The sequence below is a fragment of the Etheostoma spectabile genome, chromosome 5, assembly GCF_008692095.1.
Source record: "Etheostoma spectabile isolate EspeVRDwgs_2016 chromosome 5, UIUC_Espe_1.0, whole genome shotgun sequence".
NCBI lineage: Eukaryota > Metazoa > Chordata > Actinopteri > Perciformes > Percidae > Etheostoma > Etheostoma spectabile.
In genome coordinates this window covers 30,344,478-30,367,004 of record NC_045737.1, presented here as the reverse complement: position 1 = coordinate 30,367,004, position 22,527 = coordinate 30,344,478, and the positions used below count along the sequence as shown (strand labels likewise).

Genomic DNA, 22,527 nt, shown 5'->3' with positions numbered 1-22,527 from the left:
CGTTTGCGGCATTCCGAATCCCCGGAGTTTAAAAAGGTAAACTTCACTGCATCATCATAGCTCCTTCAACCTTAGCAACACCGATGCTACTCCTTCTTTGAGTTATAAATGAGCTCTTATTACGTCCGAAAAAAAGCTTAAAGTGACGGAAACTTCTTCTCACACATGAAATGCTCAACCAAGGTAACGTTAAGTCAGTTTGAGATGTCATTTATTAGCTCAACATCAAAGGAGTTCAGTTAGCTAACCCACTCCATTCTCCATAGACATGTGAATGTGGTCAGTGTGTTATCATCCAGGGACATTGGCAAAGACAAAAATGTGCTTTTAGTAGAAATGTGCCACTTAACGGGGGTGTGTGGGTATTTTTATATATATTTTTGGAAGCACAATAACAAGGAAAAAGAAGCTAAAGATAATGTGAAACCTCAAATATCTACCCAGCCTACTCTATACCAAGATAACGGTGTGGTGTGTTTGCTGCCCAGTGTTGGAAGAAGTATTCAGATACTTTACTTACTGTAGGCCTATGTAAAAGTACTAATACTACACTGTCAAAAATACAGGCCCCGCGTTGAAAATGTTAAGTATCAAAAGAAAAACGTTCTTAAAGAATGAATTAATGCCGAAAAATCCTCACATTTTCAAAACTGGAAACGATCAAAATAGATAGGCCTAGATATGGTTGGGTAGTTTAGTTCATTATAAAAACAATTTGATTTTTGTGTGTAAGGTAACTAAAGCTGTCAGATGAATGTAGAGAACAGTAAGTTACTAAATAGTAGTAGTACAAGTACTAGTAACTAAAGCTGTCAGATGAATGTAGCGGAGTAACTAAAGTAACTAGTAACTAAAGCTGTCAGATGAATGTAGGGAGTACTAGTACTATAACAACGTCAGACTGAGTGAAACTAAAGCTGTACAGGCATGATGTAGAGGAGTTACTAAAGTAACTAGTAACTAAAGCTGACAGATGAATGTAGTGAGTAACTAAAGTAATTAGTAACTAAAGCTGTCAGATGAATGTAGCGGAGTAACTAAAGTATATTGTAACTAAAGTAACTAGTAACTAAAACTGAACTAAAGCTGTCAGATAACTGTAGAGTAGTTACTAAAGTAACTAGTAACTAAAGTTCAATAACTGTAAGCGTCAATAATGTATATTGTACTAAAGTAACTAGTAACTAAAGCTGTCAGATAATGTAGGGAGTACTTATAAAATACTAGTAACTAAAGCTGTCAGATAATGTAGCAGGAGTACTAAAGTATCTTGTAACTAAAGTAACTAGTAACTAAAATAACTAGTAACTAAAGCTGTCAGATGAATGTATTGGAGTAAAAAGTAGAATATTTCTCTCTGAAATGTAGCGGAGTAGAAGTAGAAAGTGGCATGTAAAGTACAAGTACCTCAACAATTGGACTGAAGTACAGTACTGGAGTATTATAAATCAATCACGTACACTAACTACTTCCGCTGTTCAGTCCCTTGGTCATAGTGCATCACCTTACAACTGGAGGACAAGTCCTCTGCTGTCAGGATCGCGCTTCAGTCAGTGAGCTCTCAACGCTACATATGAAGCATTTGTGTGGTGGTTGTGTGTGTGTGTGTGTGTGTGTGTGTAGAGTGGTGTGTGTGTCGTGTGTTGTTTGTGTGTGTGTGTGTGTGTGTGTGTGTGTGTGTGTGTGTGTGTGTTGTGTGTGTGTGTGTGTGTGTGTGTGTGTGTTTAGATTTCCAGAAGCTTCTCAATCTTTGTTCAACCAAACATCCGTACAAGAGAGCGATTAGGGCTGCACGAAATGAGGAAAATAACTACATGTGATTATTTTGACTGAGATTTCAATTGCTATATGATTAACGATTTTGGAGGGAATAATCACTATTGTATCATTATTTTATTATTATCATTGAAAAAGGTTTTAAAAAATGATTATAGTGGGATTTTTGTGAGGATCTGCACCAAACAAAGATTATTTTTGTGGGATAGGTTTTGTTGATACATATTTTGCCCTCAACAATTATTGCGACCCCTTTGATTTGGATATTGCACTAGTCCATGTTGTTATATAGATAAATGTAAAGTAAGTAAGTAATAGATAAATTACTTGTGCAGCCCTAATAGAGATTATATCCTGGGGACCCCTTCAGATCCTTGGGAATAATTTGACAGAGCATATTTGATTTATACGAGAGTCATACTGTTATGTTAAAGAACCACACAAGAGAACAGAGACAGATTAGACAGATATTAGACATGTAGTAAATATATTTGCAGATTGTAATAGTTATAGATAGGTTCAATTAGAAAGTAATCTATATAGATTTAGGAATTAAAATAGTCATTGAACTATGAAGCCTTTTGTTAAAGAAAAGGCATTACAGTGTAACTGAATGAATCAGAAAACTTTTCATGGACCCCCCTAGAGAGTGTGATGGACCCCTGCTGGTCCCTAGACCCCATTTGAGAACCACTGAGCTATAGGATGAGTGTAAATATATAATGCTAGTAAAGTTTGTAAAAAGGAAAACTTAGGTACCAACTCTTCACTAAACACACCAGGACCCCCCAGATTATATTTAACATGACCTACAGTATTTTACACATCCTCCTTTAAATGTTCCATATGAATCCTACATTTTTTTTGTTTGACTGCATTTCTGATAGATGAACCGCTGGGTGGATCCGTCCTTCATTGACTTGCCGGGGGAAAGCTTGGCTCCGTCAAGGAGGAGAAAAGGCAGCCAGGTTTTGGGCCCCAAGGCTGAGCTGAAGAGGCCCAGGAAGAGGACCAAAGAGGCGGGCAGCTTGGAGAGTTACACGTCCTACCTGCTGGGAGAGCCGGCCCAGAGGGACCAGGATGAGTCCTGGGTGGACAGACACTCGCCCCGATCCCAGGTCAGCATCATCGTTTCTGACATGATATTCCTCGCTGCTTCCCAGGTTCTGAAATTGCCAACAACAAAGACCCAACAATCCCCCCCCCTCTGTGTTGTGTTTGTGTAGGCTGATCTAGCTGTCCACAAGAAGAAGATAGAGGAAGTGGAGAACTGGATGAGAGTTCACTCAAACACATCAAAGGTAATAGAAGTTTCACGATTTCAGTAAATGAACCCTGCGTTCTTGCACTGAATGTAAGGAGCTGTTCTTACCTTTTTGTTTGTTAATATAAATATCAACACACCCACTTCCTCCCTGGTATACTATACCTCTGGTGATTTATACCTCTGTGTTAAATCTGCATCGTGGTTACGTACGTAGTAGTCTCACTTTGCCAGACCCTCCTCCAAAGAGCTCTGAAGGAAGGTCTGGCTACTCTACACAGCATTCGGGATGGGTGTAAAACATGCTCTGGTTTATTGCCATTTCTTTAAACCAATCAGAATCGTCTTGGGCGGTGCTAAACTCCGCACGGAGCTGCTGCAAAATAGTCATGCAGGAGAACTCCGATTGGACAGATAGTCTAGCTAGCGATCAGGATTTACCCTGCAGAGACCTGAGGACCAGGTAACCACAGTCCTCAGATTGGACAGTAGTCTAGCTAGCTGTCTGGATTTACCCTGCAGAGACCTGAGGACCAGGTAACCACAGTCCTCAGATTGGACAGTAGTCTAGCTAGCTGTCTGGATTTACCCTGCAGAGACCTGAGGACCAGGTAACCATAGTCCTCAGATTGGACAGATAGTCTAGCTAGCTGTCTGGATTTACCCTGCAGAGACCTGAGGACCAGGTAACCACAGTCCTCAGATTGGACAGTAGTCTAGCTAGCTGTCTGGATTTACCCTGCAGAGACCTGAGGACCAGGTAACCATAGTCCCCAGAAATCCACCAAATTTAAAATCATGCAATCATCATACAATCAAATGTCGGTAACTACTGTGTCCCAGTCCCTGGGTACCCACAGGTCCTTAAAGGTGTTAAAGGTATTAAATTTCTTTTGAAAGTATACATTTCTACTACATTTATATTTTCCTTTTATAAGCTTAAGTAACTCCTTCATTGTTTTGGCTCAAAGCATTTATGTATTGAGTACCACAATAAAACGTTGTATTAAGTTCAAGTACTTGGTAAACTAATAATTTAAGAGCCTAAAATCCTTTCTGATATTCCATTATATCCTACATACTATTGCTAGCATGTTCATGAAGATCTTGTATCTTAATCTATCATTAGGCATTACCCAAACCAAATCGGTATCAGCATATGTAATGGCAGATAATGTTTTCAAATATTCATTCATCAGAATTATTTATAATGAGAAATACATGATTCTGATAAATGAATATTTAAAAAAAACATGTTATGAGTGTCGGCGTTGCATAGTTTGTCCACCAGAGGACGCTCTACAACGTCCCTGTTGGCCACGCTTTGATTTTTTTTTTGTCAATGCGTTTTTGTTTAAAGGACTTAAAGTTTAATATCTTCAGTTTGTATTTTTATGCATTTTATTTGTCAGAACCTTAATATATTTAAATTTTTCTTTGTTCTGATAAATTATTGTATTATTTTAGTAAGAAGTCATAAATAACTACAAATAGCTAATGTTAGGGAAATCTGTTTATGTTTTGTTACATGTTTATGAGTTAAAAATAAATATTTTTTTTTAATATATATATATATATATATAATATATATATATATATATCGGAATATCAGATTTTTAAATGACCAAATATTTGTATTGGTATCGGCCTTAACAATCCTTTATTGGTCTGGCTCTACTGTGAAGGTCAACTGGGCAATATATTGATATTGATTTATGAGGCTAGGTAATGTCTGAAATTTAAGATATCATGATCTTACACAAGTTTAGTCTTTCCCTGGTTTTAAAGGCTGCATTACAGTAAAGTGATGTCATTTTCTGAACTTTTTTGTTATTTGCCTTTACCCACCTAGTCATTTTATCCACATTATTGGTGATTATTTATCAAACCACTCATTGTGTTCATATTTTGTGAAAGCACTCATAGTCAACCCTACAATATCACCGCAATATTGACATCCATGTATTTGGTCAAAAATATCGTTACCAATATTTGATTTTCTCAATATTACTTAGCTCTAGTCTTAAGTGAAGCTGAAGGTTCAGTTTGGGCTTGGCTGTTGTCATCTGCAGGGTGGGATCTTGCTGCTGACGGGACCATCGGGCTGTGGAAAGACTGCCACAGTCCAGGTTTTGTCTCGAGAGCTGGGCCTCAGGACTCAGGAGTGGACCAACCCCTCCAACCTGGAGCCGTACAGCAGCAGCCAGCAGGGTGAGGGGGAACCCTGGCTTTACTGTCCTACCTGCTCATTCCTGTCAGTGTCACTGTCACAATTAATCAAAACTATATCGAAATCGCAAGATGGACTGACCACTAACCCTTACAAGATGATACATCTCAGGGGGTTATTCTTAAAATAAACAAATTTGAATATCCAAATCACAGTTTATCAAAGGCAAAATACTGTTCTGAATGAAGTATTGTGTTGCTGCAGAGACATCCCGGCCTACAAATCCTATCTTACAGACTGAAGAAAACATCTTTGATTGGTACAAATCCTTGCATTAATCACACTATAATCATTTTATGTAATTTTAATAATGAACAGTGATACAAACATTATCATTCCGTCCACTATTGTAAATCCTATTGCAATTGCAATATCAGTCAAAATAATCACTATTAGATATTGTCATCATATCGTGCAGCCCAACTGTCAAAGTAAGGACTAGCATGATGTCATTAGCATAATATTAAAGATAATTACTTTTTGGATGGAAAAAAAAAACTGCCCCTAAGTGACCAGAAAGATTTTAAAAAGAAAATTCTTATGTTGACTGTGTCAGAGAGTTGGTGCTGATTTATCGGTTTTGCTTTATATTGAAAGGTGTTTCTAATATTTTGTCAACTCCGTGTTTGTAAATGGGGATGTATGAATGGTTTGGGGGAACGCATGCTAACAGTTTATTGTTGGTTATTGTTGAAAGGATCCCCGTTAGCTGTCACCAAAGTGGGACGAGCTAGTCTTCCTGGGGTTGCAGTGTGATACTCTGTGTGTATTCTGGGTGTCAGTATACAGGCTCCTCCACCCTGTTTTTCTGACACTTGTCAAATTCTCTGTCTGTTTTCAGAATGGAGGATGAATGGCTTCCCCTGCAGCTCCCAGTTAACCCAGTTCCAGGACTTCCTCCTCAGAGCAAACAAGTACAACTGCCTGAAGATGGTGGGCGATGGAGGAACTACGGACAGAAAGCTCATCCTGGTAGAGGTATGTGCTACACCTTTAACTGAAGCCACTGTTCCTGCGTTATCTTAGATCTACCTGTGAAATGTTCAACTGTGTTAGTTTCTATACGTGTTTTTCTTTGCCATGCACTGCTCATATTTCATGGCATATTTATGTTTTTCTTGATGAACTAATTACCCATGTTCCACTTAAAGCCTCAAATGTTGTGTGGCAGACCGAAGCTAAAACCAAATGGCATCTTTTTGAACAATTTGGGCAATAAACTGCACATTCATCACATCAGTTTGAGTCCATGTTAATTGCATGTCCCTTATTTGGCTCCAACTATGCAGGACTGATTAACATCTGTAGGAAGCTTGATCCAATGTTTCAAATAACTATTCAAAACTAACATAGCTGGATGCAGACATTTGCACATGTCTAGTCTCCTGCTGTTGTCTAAAACATATTATAGCAATTACACACAGCCTGTGACATAACCACATATACAGTGGGTACGGAAAGTATTCAGACCCCTTTAAATTTTTCACTCTTTGTTTCATTGCAGCCATTTTCCAAAAATCAAAAAAGTTCATTTTATTTCTCAGTAATGTACACTCAGCACCCCATCTTGGACAGAAAAAAACAGAAATGTAGAAATTTTTGCAAATTTATTAAAAAAGAAAAACTGAAATATCACATGGTCATAAGTATTCAGACCCTTTGCCGTGACCCTCATATGTAACTCAGGTGCTGTCTATTTCTTCTGATCATCCTTGAGATGGTTCTACACCTTCATTGGAGTCCAGCTGTGTTTGATTATACTGATTGGACTTGATTAGGAAAGCCACACACCTGTCTATATAAGACCTTACAGCTCACAGTGCATGTCAGAGCAAATGACAATCATGAGGTCAAAGGAACTGCCTGAAGAGCTCAGAGACAGAATTGTGGCAAGGCACAGATCTGGTCAAGGTTACAAAAAATTTCTGCTGCACTTAAGGTTCCTAAGAGCACAGTGGCCTCCATAATCCTCAAATGGAAGACGTTTGGGACGACCAGAACCCTTCCTAGAGCTGGCCGTCCGGCCAAACTGAGCTATCGGGGGAGAAGAGCCTTGGTGAGAGAGGCAAAGAAGAACCCAATGGTCACTGTGGCTGAGCTCCAGAGATGCAGTCGGGAGATGGGAGAAAGTTGTAGTAAGTCAACCATCACTGCAGCAATCCACCAGTCGGGGCTTTATGGCAGAGTGGCCCGACGGAAGCCTCTCCTCAGTGCAAGACACATGAAAGCCCGCATGGAGTTTGCTAAAAAACACCTGAAGGACTCCAAGATGGTGATAAATAAAATCCTCTGGTCTGATGAGACCAAGATAGAACTTTTTGGCCTTAATTCTAAGCGGTATGTGTGGAGAAAACCAGGCACTGCTCATCACCTGTCCAATACAGTCTCAACAGTGAAGCATGGTGGTGGCAGCATCATGCGTGGGGGTGTTTTTCAGCTGCAGGGACAGGACGACTGGTTGCAATCGAGGGAAAGATGAATGCGGCCAAGTACAGGGATATCCTGGACGAAAACCTTTTCCAGAGTGCTCTGGACCTCAGACTGGGCCGAAGGTTTACCTTCCAACAAGACAATGACCCTAAGCACACCGCTAAAATAACGAAGGAGTGGCTTCACAACAACTCCGTGGCTGTTCTTGAATGGCCCAGCCAGAGCCCTGACTTAAACCCAATTGAGCATCTCTGGAGAGACCTGAAAATGACTGTCCACCAACGTTTACCATCCAACCTGACAGAACTGGAGAGGATCTGCAAGGAGGAATGGCAGAGGATACCCAAATCCAGATGTGAAAAACTTGTTGCATCTTTCCCAAAACGACTCATGGCTGTATTAGATCAAAAGGGTGCTTCTACTAAATACTGAACAAAGGGTCTGAATACTTATGACCATGTGATATTTCAGTTTTTGTTTTTTAATAAATATGCAAAAATTTCTAAATTTCTGTTTTTTTCTGTCAAGATGGGTTGCTGAGTGTACATTACTGAGAAATAAAATGAACTTTTTTGATTTTTGGAAAAAGGCTGCAATGAAACAAAGAGTGAAAAATTTAAAGGGGTCTGAATACTTTCCGTACCCACTGTAATGTTAGGGGTGGGAATCACCAGACGTCTCCCGATACCATATCATCATGATACAATATTATTATAATTTTTCCCAATTTTAAATGATGTCCCCAAAAGGAAACTTGACTTTACTTAACATCTGTTTTCTCTAAAAAGAAGCATTTCAGTTTGTTCATATCACTTCAATGTTATTGCTACAAAATGGGACAAACTTACCAACACATATATAATAAAAGATCCATACTTAGCATCTGTGTATCGATACAGTATTGCCACTGAAAATATTGCGATACTATGCTGTAATGATTTTTTTCCCCCACCCCTATACAAAGTAGAACTGAATGCACTCAACTCACATAGATAATTTGAGCTTTGAAGGCTCGGTGCGGGATCCTAAAAGTGAATAATCATAAATTAAGCTACTATCAAACTCCAGTTTTTGCCACACAAAGGACGTTTTGGGCAGCACCCTTCCTCAGCGTGTGCACTGACAATTACAAAAACGTTGTGTGCCAATAACTTCTATCAAATTGCACTCCTTCCCTAGGATCTTTATTTATAAATAACTTCACACATCCATACGCATTTGCAGTTTCCAATAGCTTTAAGGAACAAGGCCTAGACCGAAGATGTCTTGTTCTTCCCCAAACGCATTAGGACATCCAGATACGGTCCAGTCCAGAATGTGCAGCTGGGCCTGTTGTAGCACATGAAGTTGCTGCTGTGATAATTAGTAGAACCACTTATGAATAAGGATTAATGAATGGTTGGTTCATTAAAGCAGAAAGTCACTTTTAAACCCACTACTAGGTGCCAAGAAATGTCATAAAAAATTGGAACTAGTTTTGTCTCTTCTACTTTTTCAAAGATTCATCTCATTGACATAGTCCTCTGTATTCAATGATATACATATATAAAGAGCGTTTCCACTGACAGTTATCAGCATGCATTGTTTCTTACCTAATGTGTATTTTTCTTCTGCCTCTCATAAAATTGTCTGATGACTGATACATCGGTCTAAATTTGGAAACATAGCCTACCTGAGTTAACACTCGAGCTTCACTTGTTCCTCCTCAGGATTTCCCAAACCAGTTCTACAGGCAGCCTGGCAGCCTGCATGATATCCTGAGGTGAGATCACAGTTTCCCCATACATTAGCTTTCTTGCTTTTACACAGTCAACCAGGAAAAGTTCTGTTTGTATGATGACACACAGCTTTAAAGCCACTATGTTAAAGTCGGAAGCATAGTGACCAGTACCGGCACTACTGGTTTAACTGTGCAGCTTTTAGCATCTCCATTTTTTGTGTAAAAGAGAATGATAGTAAGCCTTGGATGTGGCTGGGTACCGATTTCGATATTTTTTAGGCACCGACTGTTTTGTCTCTAAAGTATCAAGTAACAAAAAATGCCATGTCACTTAATACCCAATTTCAATCCCTTGAGCAGTAAATTAAATCGGTGTCAGTGAGCCAATCAGTACCCAGTACCCTTCTACTAAAATCTCCTAATGTCTGTGATTGGCTAACGTTAGAGACGGCTCACATAGTTGGAGCTGGAACATAAATACAAAGATTTGTGCCGTAATGTTGTAATTTATTTTTGTTTTCTAATATTGATATCCCGAAAAAAGTTTAGCAACCAATATTGAAGTCGTGGTATTGGTATCAGTACCGGTCTGGGGAAATGTCTGAACAATACCCAGCCCTAGTCTCGGAACATTTCTTGCTGTTGCTAAGATACACTTCTTCGTCAGCATTAGGACCTGGTGGGCCTGATGAAAGCCTTTCTACAGGACAGGGTACCTATTGATTGTATTCACTACTAATTATTAGAGATGCTCCAATACCATTTTTTCCATTCCGATACCTGAAAGTGAGTGTGAATGCTTTCTTTTATTACCCTTGAAATGTCAACAGAGCCTAAATAAACTACTTTAAGGTCAATTTTCTTCTGGGCTCAATTCTGTTGCATCGGATCGCTGCATAAACTGCTGTACTCACCAATACTGATACCAGCATTTCTGGCTATATCCGATGTTTTTTTCATACTGGTTATGGTATGGGAACATCTCTATTAGTTATGTATTGGCGTTTTTACATTAAGGGTACCTGCTCGACTCGCTTGCCTTGGCTTGACTCGACTTGACCGCGGTGCCCCGTCCTCCTTTTTCCATTGCAGATTAGTACCGCCTCATGAATGAGGCAAGTCGTGGCTGGTCGTCATAGCAGCAAACTGCCGTGACCTAACGCCACTCACACACAGAACGTCAAAGGTGTGTTGTTTTTGATTCTCGGCGTGTTGCCACTGTCAGAAGGCAAATTAGTTTCTAATGAACCTGGAGGCAGCAAAAAAAACAATAGATAAACTATTTACCGGTAAACACAGCGGGTTTGTTCAGGACACCCCCCGCCCCCGTCTGTTGCTACCCCCCTCTCCGACCAATCAGTGGTCTGCAGGTTTTCACGTCACTTTTTGGTATCGCCTCAGCTCGCTTGGAACCTCGACTGAGGTAGTACTACAAAAAGTACCTGTTAGCAGGTACCAGGGACTTTTTATTTGTAATGGAAAACCAAAAAGGGCGAGTAGAGTCAAGGTGAGTCGAGCAGTGACCTGTGTATTTCCCTGCCCTGTGTGAGACCGTGTCCTGCCGTTGTCTTCCAGGCGCTTTGTGAAGACGGGTCGCTGTCCCCTGGTGTTCATAGTGTCCGACAGTCTGACTGGAGACAGCAGCTCGCGTTCTCTTTTTCCCAGAGAGATCCAGGAGGAGCTGGACATCAGCAGCATCAGGTACGTTTAAAGTGACGTTTCTTTCTCAGATTTTCTTTTAACTAACTAAAGATCTGTGTCAGAGAACATTCCCTGCATAACTGACAGTTGCAAATTATGAAATCCAGCGGAATACATAATTATCTTCTGTTTCATCTCATTATTTGCTCGATCAGAGATGAGATTAGAGATTATTTGAACACCTGCCTTCATTTGAGAATGTTTAATCTAATGCGGATTAACAGGACATTGAATAAATCTCTTCATCATCCTGCTGACTTGTTTTGTGCAATGGAGGCATGGAACTGAGTACATTTACTCAAGTACTGTACTTAAGTATACATTTGAGGTACTTGTACTTTACTTGAGTCTTTTCTTTTCATGCCACTTTCTACTTCTACTCCGCTACATTTCAGAGAGAAATATTCTACTTTTTACTCCACTACATCCATCTGACAGCTTTAGTTACTAGTACTTTAGTTACTAGTTACTTTAGTTACTAGTTACTTTAGTTACTGCACTACATTCCTCTGACAGCTTTAGTTACTTTAGTTACTAGTTACTTTAGTTACTAGTTACTTTAGTTACTCCACTGCATTCATCTGACAGCTTTAGTTACTAGTTACTTTATTTACTAGTTACTTTAGTTACTGCACTACATTCATCTGACAGCTTTAGTTACTAGTTACTTTAGTTACTAGTTACTTTAGTTACTGCACTACATTCCTCTGACAGCTTTAGTTACTTTAGTTACTAGTTACTTTAGTTACTCCACTGCATTCATCTGACAGCTTTAGTTACTAGTTACTTTATTTACTAGTTACTTTAGTTACTGCACTACATTCATCTGACAGCTTTAGTTACTAGTTACTAGTTACTTTAGTTACTAGTAACTTTACACATTAAAATTCCTGCACACAAAATATATAAAAATCTGATGTTTATTATAAAGTGATCTAGCCAACAATATAACAACGTACAAGTCCAGCTGAGACTAACTACATTTTCCTAATGATACTTACAGACTTGTACTTTTACAGTGTGGTATTAGTACTTAGGTACAGGATCTGAATACTTCTTTCAACACTTGTTTTGTGTGTTCTCTGTTTCCAGTTTTAATCCAGTGGCTCCAACAACGATGATGAAGGTCCTGACTCGAGTTTCAACCCTGGAGGCGGGGAAGGTGAAAGGAAGCCTTGCAGTTTAGAGGATGGAGACCCGACCCGAGCCCGACGGGACCCGACGGTACCCGACGGGCCGGGCCGGGTTCGAACAGATTTTTAGAAAGGGTGCTCGGGTTCGGGTCGGGCTCGGTCACATCTGCGCGATAAGGCATTGAACATTTTGAATTTAAAACAGCTTATTATGTAGGTAATGGCGCTTGTTGCCCCGTGTGCATTGATGCGCTCATCTGTTGACATTTCCGAATGCCTTCCTACAATTGCTTAATAAAAGCGGGCTTTCCACACAAACAAACGTACATGTGTCATTAGTATGAGAAACAAATGCGATTTTAACTGTGTCGGGCTCGGGTCGGGCTCGGACATAAATATCTTAATGCCTGTCGGGCTCGGGTCGGGTTCGGTTACTGCTCTGTCGGACGCGGGCCGGGCTCGGACAGAAAAATCCGGCTCTACAGAGATCCACACTCTATTGCAGTTGCACACATATTGGTACGAGTTTGTATGTTTTTTTAACACAGTGTCTTTTTCCCATGATTCCAAGCAGAGCTGTGGGAGGATGTGCGTCCCAGACCAGGCAGTGTTAGAGACGCTGTGTTCAGGAAGCTCGGGAGATATTCGCAGTGCCATCAACAGCCTCCAGTTCTCCTCCCTCCCAGGTCAGGCCACACCCCAGGGGTAGTTATATGCACACATGCACACCGTGACATTTGATTTAACCCTTGTGTTCAAATTGACTCGTTTTCCTATATCAATGTTCTTTTTAATTACCCAAAATAACATGATTGATTCCCCACAACGCTCTTTGGCAAGTACAAATCTCTACTTTCATTAATTTTGGGGCGTCTTATTCAATTTTATAGCCTTAAAAAAAAAAATTGAAGTGTTTGGAAATAGTATTGAGTAAAAGTTGACATATTCCAGTCTGTGATTATCATCAACATCCATTCCTTTAATTTTAGTCTAAATAATTCAAACTTTAGGTGTAATTTCCTAGAAATTAGGTTTATTGACCATAAATTCCAAAAATAACTGTACAACTAAACTTAATAAGTTAGTGTTATGTAGTGTTGAAAACGTCAAATAAAGTGACAAACATTGAAAAAAACATCAAAAGCGTTGGAAAAAAAGAGACAAAAAGTAAGAAAAAATTAAAAACATCGATTAAAAAGCGTCAACAAAAGTGTTGAAGACAACACAAGGGTTAAATGACCACACAGCCTCTCCTCAGAACAAATGTTCTTACCCTGGCTCATCACCTGACATCAAATATCTTTTATCTTCATTGTTACTTTTCCAGACACGTCATTGGAAAAAGGGCTGGGGAGGATGAAGAACAAGACGACTGTGCTGGGCAAAGCTGTTTCCAGAACAAACCAGAGGAAGAAGAAGTCCAAACTGACAAAGGGGCGGGATGAGGAGCAGGCTATAGGAGGGAAAGATGCTACTCTGTTCCTCTTCAGGGCACTGGGGAAGATCCTGCACTGCAAACGTGAGTAGCATACTGTGTGGTGGCGCACATTTGTTGTTTGTTTGGTCGGAAATTGACGCGTGGCATCTGTGTCTTGGTAAAAAGACTTGTCAATGAATTACTTGTCCACGAGTTTCAGACTTACATTGGATATTTAAAGTAAAAACAAAAGTAATCAAACATAATGACCGGTCTTCTTTTAATCCTTATCCTACACATAACCAAGCTTAACCACGTTTAACCACACTTAACCACGGTCAAAAAACTGGGACCTCACTGTGCGCAACACAGCTGGCCCAATTAGGCCTCATTTAAATAAACCTTTGCACCTCCAGCATCACACGCTGGTCAACCAGTGAAATGGCTCCAACACAACCGGCCCCTAATTGTATATGTCGATAAAAGACATAACAATTAAACACAAACACACACATGTTTATATATGGAGCCATGTAAAACTTAAACAGCAGGCTTTAGGCTACCTTAAACCAATTTTCCTTTTTTTGCAGTCTGCATAACATGTCAACTTGTTATGTAGACAATTCATTTTCTATTAACAAGCACAGTTTTTTGACTTTTTGGTGGCGCACATTTGTTGTTTGTTTGGTCGGAAATTGACGCGTGGCATCTGTGTAAATGCGTGTCTTGGTAAAAAGACTTGTCAATGAATTACTTGTCCACCAGTTTCAAACTTACATTGGATATGACAATCCGTTTATTTAAAGTAAAAACAAAAGTAATCAAACATAATGACTGGTCTTCTTTTAATCCTTATCCTACACTTAACCAACCTTAACCACGTTTAACCACACTTAACCACGGTCAAAAAACTGGGACCTCGCTGTGCACAACACAGCTGGCCCAATTAGGCCACATTTAAATAAACCTTTGCACCTCCAGCATCACACGCTGGTCAACCAGTGAAATGGCTCCAACACTGTGTATCCAGGGCCGCATGGAATCTGTGGACACAGATTTTTTTTTTTTTGGCCTTTATTGTGACAGCTTAGACATGAAAGGGAAGAGAGAGGGGGAATGACAGGCAGGGAAGTGCCGCAGGTCGAAATCGAACCCGTGGCCACTGCATCAACGTGTCTAACTCATTGACAGTTAAAGAAATGGACCAACAAATCCCATTGTTGGTCCATTTCTTGGATTGTTGGATAGTTGTGACGTGGGCAACCTGTCTGAAAGTTGTAAGTCTTCTTTTCCCAATCAGCAGAGATGAAGAGTATAGGTATATATTAGGCGATAACATAGGCACAGGCTAATTACTGCTAACTAAAATGCTTGTTAACATTAGTAATTAAACCTAAACAGCTGATGTAAGTCCAAACTGTCTGCGAGCTTCTCCTGACAATACGGGGATTTGTCGACTATGCGACAGTAAGTCGCGTGGTTATGACACAATGGTTAGCCTATTTTTATAAAAACGTCTGCTACGGAGCCATAACGTGAGATACAAGGTAATGGAGCTTTTTATACATATTCGTGTTTCTTTAGAAACAAACAACGGACAAATGTCCCTGTCAAAGTGGCGCCAAAATGAATGGGAGTCAAAGGGATGCTAACTGCAGGTGATGGCTTCGTAGCATTAAAATAACGGCATGGGAGCTACGCTTGGAGAGGAGAGCCCCCCACTTGGTCTAACTCTATATATGGACACACCCTCTACCACTTTCCGCACATTTTAAACCAATTAAAAACTAATATTGTGCCATAAAACACTTCACTAATTGTAACTGACAGAGAGGCAAACCGTGTGTATGCTTGGTTGTTTGTCATTACCAGGAGGGAAACAGGAAGGTGCCGATGCAGCTGAATGTGACACTGGACCCGGCCTACCCTCTCACCTGTCTCACCATCACAGAGAAGCATTACTTGTAAACCCTGAGGTGCACACATGCTTTTCTTCTGGCTTTAACGAGTAACAAACCGCATGGCCAAATGTCATCACTGAAGCCCTGACTGTCTATGTGTCTTATTAGCTGGTTATTGAGCGTTCCCACATGTCTGGAGAGTTCTTCAACCTGTACCTGCACCAGAACTACGTGGACTTCTTCTCTGAGTTGGAGGACTTGGAGCGAGCCAGCGAGTATCTGTCTGACGCCGACCTCCTCACTTCTGATTGGACGGTCAGTCTGTCCCTAGACATTAAATAGTGATATGAATGCTTGGATCAGTAAAATCTGACCCAAACTGTTCTTGTTGTTTGCATAGGGACTTGTTTTCACATTAATTTAGCATACCACCAGTCCCATGAGTCATGATTCCATGACTATTAGGAAGCATTTATGCTGCAAATAGCACTGTATAAAATGCAATGTATAAAAAAGATGGCAGTGAGATGATGAAGTATGATGAACACCAGTCCTTTCTCCCATATAATAGGTAGTCTTACTGTCAAAAAAAGTAAGTGGTAGAGATTGGGCTGTCCCTTCTTAGTGGATTAGTTGACTAATTGGTTGTTTTTGTCTTAGTCGAGTAAGATTTCTTTAGTGGATTAGTCATTTTTTTATGCTTTTTTCATGCTGAATGACTTATTTCCAAAAAATGTCTGAGCACATCTCTGGTACACACACAATTTAAAGTTGTGATTTTTCATGATTCTTTGTGGAGAAACTCAGTTTTACAGACCTGTTGATGAAATCATCTAATCGATTAGTCAACAAAATCGATTGAGTGCTAGTCGACTCGGAGTTTGTTAAGTCAAGGACAGCTCTAGCAGAGAGTGAGACTTTAATGTATTTTTTATATAGTCTCGCATTGCCAGACCGTCCTCCCCAGCACTTTGGAGGAAGGTGTGGCTAGTCCACATAGCATTCCGGAATTGGAGAAAAACCTGCTCCGGTTTATTGGCATTTCTTCATTTCTTGTTTTGGTGGAACATAAGGTGTACAGAAGTAGTTTTAGTCGTGCAACAGAAAACCCTGATTGGACAGATAGTCTAGCTAGCTGTCTGCATTTACCCTGCAGAGATCTGAGGACAAGGTAACCATAGTCCTCAGATTGGACAGATAGTCTAGCTAGCTGTCTGGATTTACCCTGCAGAGATCTGAGGACCAGGTAACCATAGTCCTCAGATTGGACAGATAGTCTAGCTAGCTGTCTGGATTTACCCTGCAGAGATCTGAGGACCAGGTAACCATAGTCCTCAGATTGGACAGATAGTCTAGCTAGCTGTCTGGATTTACCCTGCAGAGATCTGAGGACCAGGTAACCATAGTCCTCAGATTGGACAGATAGTCTAGCTAGCTGTCTGGATTTACCCTGCAGAGATCTGAGGACCAGGTAACCATAGTCCTCAGATTGGACAGATAGTCTAGCTAGCTGTCTGGATTTACCCTGCAGAGATCTGAGGACCAGGTAACCATAGTCCTCAGATTGGACAGATAGTCTAGCTAGCTGTCTGGATTTACCCTGCAGAGATCTGAGGACCAGGTAACCATAGTCCTCAGATTGGACAGATAGTCTAGCTAGCTGTCTGGATTTACCCTGCAGAGATCTGAGGACCAGGTAACCATAGTCCTCAGATTGGACAGATAGTCTAGCTAGCTGTCTGGAATAACCCTGCAGAGATCTGAGGACCAGGTAACCATAGTCCTCAGAAATCACCTGCAGGTTAGAACGCCTACACAGAGACAGAGGAAGGGGACGGACATCCAGCAGGAAAAAAAGGACATCCTGCAGACACCGGAGCAATCCCTGAAATGAAACCTCGTTGATTTAGACTGGTATTGATATGCGTTAGGGTTAGATGTTAACAATGTGGTCCACGGGGGATTCCCTGTGAACAACAAAGCGTTACGTCTGTATAAAGCGCTGTGCTGTGCTGTCTTCAGAGTCGCAGCACCATGGGCCATTACGCGTCTTCAGTGGCCACCAGGGGACTCCTTCACTCCAACTCTCAGCAGGTTTCTGTCGGCTTCAGACCGCTTCACAAACCCAACTGGCTGCTGGTCAACAAAAAGGTAAGACACATTGTTCTGTCATGATCTTAGCTAAAGTTTAGGACTGGTTTAAAGCTGTGTTTTCTGGAACAAAAACATGGAGTCTTCTAACCCTCATGTTGTCCCCGGGTCAAATTAACCCATTTTCCTATATCAATGTTCTTTTTAACTACCAAATTGTAATTACCCAAAATAACATGATTAATTTTCATTAATCTTTTGCAAGTACAAATCTCTACTTTCATTAATTTTGAGAGGTCTTGTTCAATTTTAGAGTATTTGAAAAAAACATTGCATTGCTTTTGAAATAGTATCAACATACATTCCTTTCATTTTAGTGTAAATTATTCCATATCTCTGCTTTTATGACTCAAACATTAGGTATAATTTCCTATAAATGAGGTTTATTGACCATAAATTCCAAAAAAACTCTAAAAGTTAATAAGTTGTGTTGCGTAGTGTTGAAAATGTAAAAAAAAGTGACAAACATTAAAAAAAACATCAAAAGTGTTGAAAAAAGGGACAAAAACGTAAGAAAAAGTAAAAAATGTTGATAATGCTGCTTTTCAATTTTGACAGGAAGACAACACAAGGGTTAAATAGATAGAGATATATAGAATATGTGTGTGTGTGTGTGTGTGTGTGTGTGTGTGTGTGTGTGTGTGTGTGTGTGTGTGTGTGTGTGTGTGTGTGTGTGTGTGTGTGTGTGTGTGTGGTGTGTGTGTGTGTGTATATATATATATACACAAAAATATGTATGATCAGGAGTTGCACAGACGGTTTATTTCCTTGCTGTCTGTCAGCTGCTCGTATTGGAACCAATACATTTGGTGTTGCTCCATTATTTCTAAGACGAGGAAGTGTGTCCCACCGCGTGCCTTTTGTTTAAATGTTTGGTGCACCCAAACATTTTTGGTGCCCCGAGTCCACCAAACTATCGACTTTAAATGTAGCAGCGGAAGATGATCTAAGGCGATACTGAGACCGATACTGATGGTTCTGATGTTGTTCCGTCAGCACCGAGAGAACTGCCTGGCTGCCCAGTCGCTGTTCAGGAGCTTCTGTCTGACGCCAGTCAGCCTGCAGACAGAACTGCTGCCATACCTGGCCCAACTCACAAACCCTTTGAGGAACCAAGGTAGCACACACAAACACACACACACACACACACGCACACACACACACACGCACACGCACACACACACACACACACAGAAGACAACGAGCGGACGTCTGTCCTGTGCATCGGCGCCTCCAGATGCTCTCCATATTGGTTTTACAGTACACTTCCATAGTGAGCCTAAACCGTATAACGGGAGGGAAAACCCTGCACACACACACACACACACACACACACACACACACACACACACACACACACACACACACACACACACACACACACACACACACACACACACACACACACACTACTGCATTTATTTGTTGTTTTGAAAAGTTTTTGAAACTGGTGTGATCAATCTCTTCATACCCCGCTGTGTTGCTATGGTTTTAGGCCTTGTCTTTATTTAATTCCTCACAAATAGTTGTTGTTGTATTTTGAGGTGACATTTGACATTGAGTAATTTTATCTATGGTGCTGCCAGTACTAAAGCTAACAATTAATTGTCTCAGAAATAATTGCGATTAACAATGTAATTGTCTCTTTCAGTCAAATTTTATAAAATATTTAATTTTTGAAATAATTCCAGGAACTATCTTTTGGTTATATCACTGTCATGTGACCAAGATAATGTAATAACCCAAGTACACAGCCTATGAAGTAAACCACGCCTCTTTATTATCTGGATAAAGAGGCATTGTTTAACTGCACCCCCCCTCCCTTGTCATTTTTGTTGCTGTAAACGTGTCTAGGGTCAGTACCAACAACTAGCATAGCTTTAGCTCAGCCGTCCGACCAATAATCACTTACATAAACACAGTTTGGCATATCTAAACCAGATCAACAACATACCTCTTAGGACCTAAGCTCATGATAGAAATTCACTGTGGTTAAACAAAGAAACCCCCCAAAACAATGTGATTTCTGAATGTGAACAAAGGTAATTAATATGCTTTTATGACCCTTTAATCTTTTTTCCTGTTAGAAGGCCGTGAGAGATCAGGAGCTTTGAAAGCTGATTTGGGAGAGTTTGTCTGTTGCTAACGTTTCTGAGGATGTGTGTGCTTCACTGTCTCCCAGCTCAGATAGCTTTCATCCAGGATGTGGGTCAGATGCCACTGAGGAGGTTCACCGGCAGGTACAGTAAGCCTTCTCCAAGTGAATGATGTAACCAGTTAGGGCTGCACAATTATATCCAAAATGACAATAGCGATTATTGAGATCACGATCAATTATCCCGATTATTTGTTGATTTTAACCAAAACAAATTTTATTGTCACGTAGGCTATTTATAACTGCTTTCACATCCATATTATGCTACATTCTTCTTATTTCAATTTTTCTTTATTTATAGTATCAATTCATAACGAGTTATCTCAAGACACTTACAGATAGAGTTGTCTAGACCACACTCTATAATTACAAGGACCCACAGTTCAGTAGTTTCCTCCAGAGCAAGCACAGGGCGACACGGCGAGGTACAAAAAAAAATGTTCAAATGTATGATGTAACCATACAGCTGCACACATTCCAAATGAAATAGCGATATTGAGATCACATCATTCCGATTATTGTGATTTTAACAAAAAATTATGACGAGCTTTTATAACTGCTTTCACACAATAGCACACTTCTTATCAATTTCTATAAGTATCATGCACGCTTCTCAAGGACAGCTTACAGTAGAGAGGTTAACCACACTCTATTACAAGGACCCACAGTTCTGTAGTTTCCTCCAGAGCAAGCAACATGCGACAGTGCGAGAAAAAACATGTTGAATAATTGATTTTGATGGACATACAGCTGCCCAGCCGTAAAGGAATTACTAATCTGAAAGAATCGAGGCTATATTTAAAAAAGGAAAGCTGTTTACTGTTTCAACAAGCAAGAAAAAGACTAAGGGGGTGCATGGCGTGATTCCAGCTGACGCTGATCATAGGATGGTCACACGAGTTAACACACTTACTGTGTTGTTGAAATTGTTCTTGGGCTCTTGGCTGCCATGTATAATTGATATTCAGTGGCCATGAGGTCAGACTTGGCCAGGGTCACATGCACTACTAAAGTAAAGTAATGGTTTCTTATACTCAGGATGCTGTGTCTCAGAAAAAACATGTCTTACATGGTCACCATGCTGAATTTACATTTATGATATCGGTGTACCGATAAATTATTTTAGTTTTATTTTTTTTTAAAGATAAATTTACAGTCACCGTCAGTCATCACAGCTCAAAACATAAAATTATAAAGAAAGCGATTGCAACTTATATAATAGAAGATCAGGTAACAGAAGTATTAAATGAAATCTAAACAGATCCATGAAGTGAACAAAATAAAAATAATAAAACTGTGACAGATTTACAAACTTCGTTAACGAGATTGACAACAGATGTTCTTAATTAAATAGATTGGAGTATATATCAGATATAGTTATAGCTTTCTTATTTGTTACTAATTTAAGAGACTCAAAGTATATGTCAATTTCAATTTGGAACAGTTTAAAGCATGGTCTTGAATTAGAAAATTTTGATTTATGAATATGAAACTTCCCTAATAAAATAAAAAGATTACAAATATTACATACATTTTTTCTTTTCTTCAAAATATATAATGTGTGGTGTGGTGTGTGTGGTGTGTGTGGTGTGTGTGTGTGTGTGTGTGTGTGTGTGTGTGTGTGTGTGTGTGTGTGTGTGTGTGTGTGTGTGTGTGTGTGGTGTGTGTGGGTGTGTGTGTGTAGATTAAAACTGGAGGCTCTGACAGACAAGGAGCCAGCCCAGTTGGAGAAAGACAGCGAGGAGGAAGATGAGGGTCCGGGGGGGTTGCGGAGGGTCCGGCTGGGGTTGCGGAGGGTCCGGCTGGGGTTGCGGAGGGTCCGGGGGGGGTTGCGGAGGGTCCGGCTGGGGTTGCGGAGGGTCCGGGGGGGGTTGCGGAGGGTCTGCCTGCCAGTCAGCCCCAGCCCACTACAAGCCAAGGCCTGTTGGAGGAGGAGGACCTGATCATTGAGGACTATGCCAGTGACTAACACACACTCGCTGTCACACTGGGACACAGTTTCACTCTTGTCGACTATTTTGTCGTATGGTTTTTTTTCATAATTCAGTTTTGGCTCAGTATGGAGAAAGATTAGCGCCACGTCGTAAAGTAAATAAAATTAAATTGAGATGGATTTTTGAAATATGAGGAAAACCATTGTTACTGTTAAAGAGTTGGTATACTTTCACCCCCCGAGAAACCTTTGAGAATTCACTTTTTTCACAATTGTATGATTCCATACCTAATAATTCTTCACATAACCATACTCCAAAGTAAGTTGACGACAGCTAGCTAAATAGCTCTGGTATTACCAGTAGTTTTGCCTTATTAAGGTGTCATCTGTACAACATATGGCACTTTCTCAAACAAGCCTGTCGTCTATTAGACCCTGAGTTGAATGTGATTCTGTAGCTTGAAACAGACTCACATGAAATGATATGAATATCAATATGAAAGCACGGGGATTAATTGTGATAATCTCCCTTAACCGTTCAGTTGTACCACTTGAATTATTGTCGCTATTTATTTGTTTTAGACGCATGTTCAGCACTTGTTCTTCATCTTTTTTGTTTTGCTGTTGAGCCTTGAGGAGCCTGTAATGGAGATCTGTCTGTTTTGTTTTTTTTTGTTTTTTTTCTACTGTTACCTATTGATGGATGGAAAATGATA

General features: G+C 40.2%; 1 protein-coding gene across 2 annotated transcripts; it reads left to right on the top strand.

Moving 5' to 3' along the window:
- The first annotated feature begins 2,660 nt into the window (after positions 1 to 2,660).
- rad17 (RAD17 checkpoint clamp loader component) lies at positions 2,661 to 22,494 on the top strand. 2 transcript variants are annotated; one of them, XM_032515743.1, is made up of 16 exons: positions 2,661 to 2,894; positions 3,003 to 3,077; positions 5,113 to 5,251; positions 6,112 to 6,248; positions 9,410 to 9,462; positions 10,996 to 11,121; positions 12,214 to 12,283; positions 12,826 to 12,940; positions 13,582 to 13,773; positions 15,544 to 15,647; positions 15,741 to 15,887; positions 17,595 to 17,723; positions 18,720 to 18,840; positions 19,906 to 19,963; positions 21,563 to 21,628; positions 21,712 to 22,494. In XM_032515743.1, the coding sequence occupies exons 1-16, from the start codon at positions 2,664 to 2,666 to the stop codon at positions 21,845 to 21,847; spliced, it is 1,899 nt and encodes a 632-aa protein (XP_032371634.1). In that variant the 5' UTR covers positions 2,661 to 2,663; the 3' UTR covers positions 21,848 to 22,494. The 2 variants fall into 2 exon arrangements, with proteins under 2 accessions (XP_032371634.1, XP_032371635.1); XM_032515744.1 differs by having other exon boundaries at positions 12,829 to 12,940; positions 21,712 to 22,493.
- Positions 22,495 to 22,527: the final 33 nt, after the last annotated feature.